We start from the raw sequence: 7,946 nt of genomic DNA, 5'->3' as shown, positions 1-7,946 counted from the left end.
TGAATATTAATCATATTTTCAAAATATAAAAGATGACATTGTGACTCACTTTAAAAGGTGTGTGGCTATAATCACATTCAATCATTATATTAAAGAAATTATAGCATGTGCTCAATAGCTTAATTATTAATGAAATAAAAGCATTAAAGAGTAAGAACTCATGGGATGCATTCTGATGGATAAAATTAGGGGTGTCAATATTGGACCCGACCCGAAAATTCGATTCGAACCCGACTTGAAAATTTCGGTTTTGGGTTGACCTGAACCCGAAGCAGGTTGGGTTTAGGTCCGGAAAATCGACCCGTTTGCAAAACTGGGTCGGGCTCGGGTTGACCCAGAAATGACCCGGAAACTACCTCGGATGCCCCACTTGATCGAGAGTAGCGTGCCCAAGACGGAGTCGCGTCGCGGTCGCCTGCCCGAGACGGAGTCGCGTCGTGGTCACCTGCCCGACAGCCCGAGGCCTTGAGTCACGTCGCCGCCTGCCCTGCTTTTCCTGCACCACCGGCGGCCGCTGCCGTCTCCCGCGAGTCGTCGCCTGTGAAGAAAATGCCGAATGACCGAACCCCAAGCGGGTCGGGTTGACCCGAACCCGAAGCGGGTCCGGTTCAGGTCCAAAAAATCGACCCGTTTGCAAAAACGGGTCGGGTTGACCCAAACCCGAATAGTGCCAGGTCAATTCCGAGTTCGACTCGAACCCGACCCGTGACCCGAAATTGACACCCCTACATAAAATTTCAAAGGTGTCCACACACATTTATTATTTTATTCAGACTTTATTAGACTACTTTGTCCTTTGACGAAAAGAAAAGTTCATGCTTTGGACCAATGATTATTAGCCGCCAAAGAGGAATATCAATCACTAATGCTTCCTTAGGATAATTCTCTTTCTATTTCTTAAACAATTCCTAAACCCTAAAAATAAAAAATAACAAAAAAACTATTTAAAAAAAACAGTAAAAAAATTATCTCAAACAAAACCTAATAGACAACTTTGATGGGATACATATTATATATTTACGAGGAATAAATACTTACGAATAAGTTTGATGCATCAACAAAAATAGATTAAATTGAGCTCAATTTTTTTTAGATAAAAATTATTTAAATTAAATACATAATCATATGAATTCAATTTTAATAAATTTATATATAAACTATGATGACATAGAATTCTCTTCACCAAAAATAATATAATGAGCCTATATTATGCACTTAAAAGTATAATTAAACATTTTTAAGATATTAATAAAGGATCAAATAATATTCAATTATAGCATACTTATAATTAAATTGAATATCCAACGAGGTCAAAATGGCATAATTTCGACAACATCAAGACACTTAAATACTAAATGAATAGCAAATATTTAGAAAAATTAATCCGGATAGTTCGATGGATCATCTTATATAAAACTAGCATTTTAGGAAAATAAAAAAAATTAAAATTTAATTACTTGCAAAAACTAAATTCTTATGCTTAATTATTATATTTATGTATATAATACTTTCAAATCATATGAAAAATATCCCTAATGTTAATTTATTTAAAATGAATACATCATCATGCACATATTTTGATAGGATTTAAGCAATATAGTAGTTTATGCAAATAAATAAATATATTTATTTGTTACATCCAATATGAAACTAACTTGGGACCGGGCAACGGCATAAATCTCCCTAAAATAAATAAAAAAGAGGTTATTACATTCGATTTTAGTCGCCCTCATTTGGCCTGGGAATCCTCTTGTATTCATAGTTGTTAATGTCAACCTTCTCCTGCAAAGCCTACAAAGATGATAAAAGCAAGAATTCGAGTTAGAAATGGTGGTGTTTTTTTCCCAGAAAATCAAAGCCAACGGTCAAATAGTAAAGAGGAAAACCTTCAGCTCCTCCTCCAATGAAATTTTCCTTGGATTATAGCCCGTTGAAGGGCCTGTTCTTGTCAACGCTTTGGTTGTTTCAATAATATCCCACTCAAGATCATCCTTCTCTTTTGTTACTTCTTTACTGTAAAAGATGAGGCAATTTTAGGAAATTGAAGCAGTTTGTTTAAAAAAAAAAACATAAATTTCAACAACTGAAAACGGAAGGAGCAAATCAAGAAAGCTTATTTCGCACAATCAAATTCAAACAAGAACACAAATACAGATAAAGCTCGTTCAAACTGAACTTAATTACAACCCTCAATGCAAACAGCTAATCAGGATTAATTATTCTGTGCGGACGTCAAACGTCGTCCGGAGACCAACCAGAGTATGCCAAGTCACCTCTTGCTCGGTACCGCGGCTCGGTACTGCTGAAGCATTTAGGTTGGTCTCCGGACGACGTTCTGCGTCCGGTCTCCGCAGAGAATAATTTCTACCTAATCAGACATCTCAGATCATTTAAGAAACTATTAGAGATGAATATAAACAGTAAAATTTACTTGGTAGATATAATTCAAAGAGACAAGCACAGGATGCGAATTCCACACCTACCTGCCCTGTATGAGATGAGAAAGTCCGATTGAACCCAGCACGGTGAGTGAAATGAGGGGCAAGCCGTATCTAATGAAAGGATACTTCCTACCCCATCGCTTGAATTCAGAAGCAGAATGAAAAATCTTGGTTGGTGGAACTGCCGTATTGGCTTCAGGAGCCATATCTAATTTGGATGAGAAATCACACTGCTTTTAGTTAGAATCAAGACAATATTTTATAATACAATCATAGAAATGAGAACAAAAATGAGCAGAGGAATATCAACTTTCAATAAGTTTTCCCTGCTGTACATCATAAATGAATTCTAATAGCTATGATAAGGTAGCATCTCAAAATTGAGAATTTATAGATTATACGCAATTGAGAATTTAAGTTGTATCTTCATTTTGTTCCAAAGAACTTTCAAGGAAAAGCTCATAAATTTTACATTCTCATTATAAATAACTATTTTAAACAAATCATGTTAGTTTAACCACTTCATTAATATAAGTAATTTGAGATGCATCGACAGTTTTATGACACATCAGAAATGTGTCATTTTTGAGAAAAGATCTAACACCACAGAAGGAGAATAATGCTTTTTTAAGTATCCATGATAAACCTAAATATAACAGCCATACGGACTTTGTAAAATAATTATATGAAAATGATAGTGGCTTGCATAACTCAATATTCTATTTTCTATCTTTAGTAGATTGACAAGTCCTTTAGTGTGAAACAATTCATGCAACTTCTATTTTTATACATAGAAATACTTATTTTCAGTCATGGAAATAGTTTTATCTCACCCAAAATATGCAACACTATTCTCATCAAAGAGTTCTGAAATCAGAAAATCTCTTAATGTCAAGTCAAAAATAAAAAGAGGATTATTCTTATATAAATAATCATATTTAATCATATTGATTTTCGTAAGAAAATATAGATCATTCTGTAAATCATGACAAAAATCACCAAAATCTTTGCATATGACATACTTTTCTTCTATATGATCAAAACAAATTACATTATATCCAATACATGAAGGGCATTAATTCTACTTGAACAATCAACAAGTTTATTTTCAAATCAAACACAACGTTTAAAGACAATAGAAAGATCGTGTAAAAACTCAACCTATATGGCAACTTAGATAGTCAAAAGTTTGATGGTTAGAGTACAATACAAACCCCGTAAGAAATAAATAATAACTCCAAAAACAAAAAGTTTGTGCAAATAACATAAATTTCCCTATCGTGGTTTCAATATTTTTATTTAGCTCATTCAATTTCTCACTAAAGAATACAATAGGATGACCTACTTGGCTCTACGCTTCTCTAATACCAACACTAGATGTGTCAGAAGAAATCACAAATATTTTAATAAAATTAAGCAACTTAAGTACGCGTGCATTTGTAAATTTATCTTTCATTTCAGTAAAAGCACATGTTTATTTGAATTCTCCTTTTCTATAAGAAAAAAAATCTATATATGGAGTCATAACAATACTAAACTCATTAATAAATAGCATATAAAAGAAAGCCAAGTAAAAAAAAAATTTGAATATCTTATATATTAGTAGGCTATGGTATTCTTAATCATTTTGCCTTTATTTGGATCAATAAAATAACCCATCTTCAAATACATCAAAACCTAGGAACGTCACACATGTTGTCACAAAGCTACATTGTTCAGATTTAAATACAACTTTTAAAATTGTAAACCATCAAATGCTTTTCTATGTTTCACCAAATAATCATTTTTTGTCTTGTTATAAGTTAAAATGTCATCAAAATATACAACAAGAACTTTTCTAATCAAACCTCACAAGACATAATTTATGATCCTCATAAAAGTTTTAAGTGCATTTTTAATCCAAAAAACATCAATCATTTATATATTTAATCTTTGATCTAAGGAAAAAATATTCCACTCATCACCTCCATTAATTCTCACTTGATGATAGTCACTCATCACATAAATCTTGGAAAGTATAATATCATCATTCATCATATATAGCATACGATCAAATGAGTTATAATTAAAATTTAATCATTGTTTTATTGATGATCCAGCTGTGTACATGCATATGCCAACTCATTTTTTTACGTGCAAACAAATCAACTACAACATAATGAATAGTGCTTTCCCTCCAAATCCCTTCTCAAGTAAAACATCAACCAATAATTGAAGTTCAACATTTATGTTGAATTCATCCTACAATCAAGCAAACATGGTCCAAATATTATATAAATAGCATATCGTATGTTCCTCAGTCGTGATAAATCATTAAGAACTTCATAAGAATAAACATTTTTAAAATCAACCAAAACTTGTAACAATATCAAGCACTATTTAATTAGTTTAACACCAAGGCATAGATCGCACCCTTTGCCAACTCTCTTTTTCAAACGTAATACTTAAAATATGCAGGAGCTTTTTTCACTTCAATGTGACCACAAGTTTTTTTTACATGCTAAAACTTACTCTCAAGAGTATATATGATGAGGACATCGAAGATCAACGGCGACGATCATGTCTATTTATTTTGATATATTTTATGTATTTGATTTATTAGTATTCTTTTTACTTTTCTACCCTCACTTGAGGGCTTTATCTTATATTTGCATGTACGTTTCACATCAATATATATATATATATATAAATGAGTACATCTAAATCATAGTGCCAAGCTTTATTTTAAATAACATAAGCTATGTACATGGGCAAAATATTACACTAGATTCTATCATTATAAATAGTCAATTGAATCAAAACTAGAAAACTCTCAGAAAAATAAATAACAATTTTATCTACCTAAACTACTTTACATGGTTGTGGATATGTTCATGCTTCAAATTCAAACGAACCGAGACAAATTTAGACAAGATATTGATGGGAACATCAGAGAATGGAAAGTTTATCAGAGGCGTGGTCGCCGATCTACGGCCACGATCACGCCGATCTATTTTTGAGGCCACATATGTATTTGTTTTAGTTGTTTTTTTTTCCTTTTACCCCATACTTAAGGGTTGGTCATGTGGAAGCCCTAAGGGCCAAGTCATTTTTTTATTTTTCTGTTCATTGTATGAGGCTATATATAGCACCCATATGTTTCTTTTGAGATTAATGAATGAATTATAAAAATTTTATGCATATTGAGTTCTTGTGAGAGTTTGAGAGGTTTTGGAGAGAGATCTCTTGGAGAGGGAAGCGGATCACCCACCAACTTTGGAAGAGTCCGGGTTCATGGTTAGTTTTACGGTTTTACCTTTTCTTTTCTCCTCTTCCTCCCTTCCTCTTCCATCCCACGGTTCACCTAGCCCCAAACCGCCGGCTCTCCAAACCTCCCCCTCCCCCACCGTAGGTTTCATCCCATCACCACCACACCACCGGCCACTACCAACCCGCCTTTTTTCCCCATAGCCGTCGGCCTAACACCACCACACAATCAACTAACCTCCTCCCCACCTAGCCGCCCGCCCCTCACCCAAGTCCCTAGCCTAACCGCCGGCCCTAGCCCTTCCCCTTGCTTCCAATTCCAAATTTCCCCATTAATACTTTCCATATTTCACCCAACCACAATTGGAAAGCATTGGGCCCTATTTATTCATTGAAATTTTGAATTTTAAAACTTTCCAAATATAGGATTCTATTTTAGGAAAGTTTTAAAAATTCAGCCCCTTTTGAATTTCAAATTAAATAGGAATTAATTAAATCCTTCCTAATTTCATAATCCAAATCAAGAAGGTTTGATTTATTTCCCAAAGCTCCTTCCTCTCTCTCTCTCTCTATGCCGCCGGCACCCCCTTGGGTCCCCACCTCTTGAACTACTTTTCAACTTGAAGCCCTCCCTCTTAGGTAAGAATTCAAAGCTTCCCCCTCTCTCCTACCCGCCTCCCCTTCCTCTCACCCATTTTTCCCTTTTAATTCTTTCCAAATTTAAGAATCAAATAGGGAAACAAATTCCCAAATTTCTCTCCATCCTACCTCCCAAAATCTAAACCTATCTCTTCCCCAAGCCCTCATCTTGGCCGGCCACCTCTCTCCCTCTTCTCCACTTGAATCCTGGAGAGAAACTTCTTTCTCTCAAGAGGAGTCTTTAAGGGAAGCAAAGTCCGTCATCTCCAACACTTCAACCTTACGGAATCGATGAATGGCCAATCCTGATCTTGACTCCGGCTTCGTCTACAACGAGCAAGGAAACGTTGACATCATCTGGTCAACGTTCTTCGATGTCAACCCAGAAATAGACAACTCCGCTGAGGAATATCTGGATCGTTATCATCTTCACCTTGTCCGAAGTAATCGAAGAGCAGCTTGCCAACATTCAGTGGCAAATCACTTTCGTCCCGCGACGAGGGTGAACTTGTACTCTTCAATTTCTTTCCTAATCTTCTTCTCTTGTAGGTTGTGATTCAAGCACAAGTAGTCATGCAAAGCTATTTGTCATCAATTAGTAAACGTAGGGTTTGAGTTTAATTTTCTTGACTTTCTAATCTCGTTGTTAACCTAGGGATGCTATCGGAAATCTACTTAGTTTGCATACGTTGAACTTTTAATTGTTTTAGTGATCTTAGCTTTTAGCATGTGATTTGGCCTAAGCGAAACCACCTCTTTTTAGTTTTCTATTATCATTTAGTAGCTAACTTTTGTAATTCTTAATTGCTCTTATTCAAAAACGTGCAAGTTATCGCATTCATTTAATTCATACCTAGTCCTATATCAGATATTCATGGAACTTTCACTATCAATTATGAGTTTGCATAGCTTATCCTTATGTTTGAAACAACTATTAAAAAGGCGGAAGAGGCGTACGCACTAAGGCGCGACTTAAGCAGAGGCGAAGCATTTGCGCATTGAGGCTTACGCCTCGTTGGATTCGGCGGAGCGTGCGCTTATTTTGCACGGGGCGTAGGCTTCGGTTCGTAACGCCTCGAAGCGAAACGAGGCACCGCTTCGATTTGTAAGTATATAGATCGAGTGGTTAGAGTCGTATAAGAGTCGAGTATTAGGGTAACATACCTGCTTCTGCTTCGGGTGAGAACTGAAAGGCGAACTCCGCCAACTTGGACGACCACAGTTCGGTCGAGTTCGAATATAGCTGGAGGCGATCGAAGGTAGCGATTTATTTCTTCTTCTTCTCTTGCTTCCCGTAATCTTCCCGTCATTTGCTTCATGTCTCGCTTCTTCTTCTCCAGCTTCTTATAATCGAAGGTTCTTTTTTCACGAATAGGTAACAATCTTTCTTCCTGTTATTTGCTTCATGTCTCGCTTCATCAGATTGTACATGCTCGGTACTACTCAGTACATGCTCGGTACTGCTCAGTACATGCTCGGTACCGAACAAGTACATGCTTGGTACTTAGTGGTACATGCTCGATACCGAGCAAGTACACGCTCGGTACCGAGCAAGTACACGCTCGGTACTGAGCCAGTACCGCTCGGCTGGCTCGGTACCGAGCGGTACATGCTCGGTAC

At 36.0% G+C, this 7,946-nt stretch overlaps 1 protein-coding gene across 2 annotated transcripts in view; it reads right to left on the bottom strand.

The window, feature by feature from the left end:
* Window positions 1–1,663: 1,663 nt before the first annotated feature.
* Window positions 1,664–7,946, bottom strand: part of LOC110116722 (cytochrome c oxidase assembly protein cox16, mitochondrial) — a 12,326-nt gene continuing 6,043 nt past the window's right edge. The window contains exons 2-4 of one of the 2 annotated variants that reach the window (XM_028698590.1): window positions 2,484–2,671; window positions 1,887–2,013; window positions 1,664–1,791 (exon numbers count right to left, since the gene is read on the bottom strand). In XM_028698590.1, the coding sequence (XP_028554423.1) occupies window positions 1,720–1,791; window positions 1,887–2,013; window positions 2,484–2,647 (363 nt within the window). In that variant the 5' untranslated portion in view covers window positions 2,648–2,671 and the 3' untranslated portion in view covers window positions 1,664–1,719. The remainder of the gene's footprint in view (window positions 1,792–1,886; window positions 2,014–2,483; window positions 2,672–7,946) is intronic. The other variant, XM_020850422.2, reaches the window with a different exon arrangement.

This window comes from Dendrobium catenatum, unplaced genomic scaffold (genome assembly GCF_001605985.2).
Source record: "Dendrobium catenatum unplaced genomic scaffold, ASM160598v2 fragScaff_scaffold_1116, whole genome shotgun sequence".
Classification (NCBI taxonomy): Eukaryota; Viridiplantae; Streptophyta; class Magnoliopsida; order Asparagales; family Orchidaceae; genus Dendrobium; species Dendrobium catenatum.
This window is presented reverse-complemented; position numbering and strand designations above follow the sequence as displayed.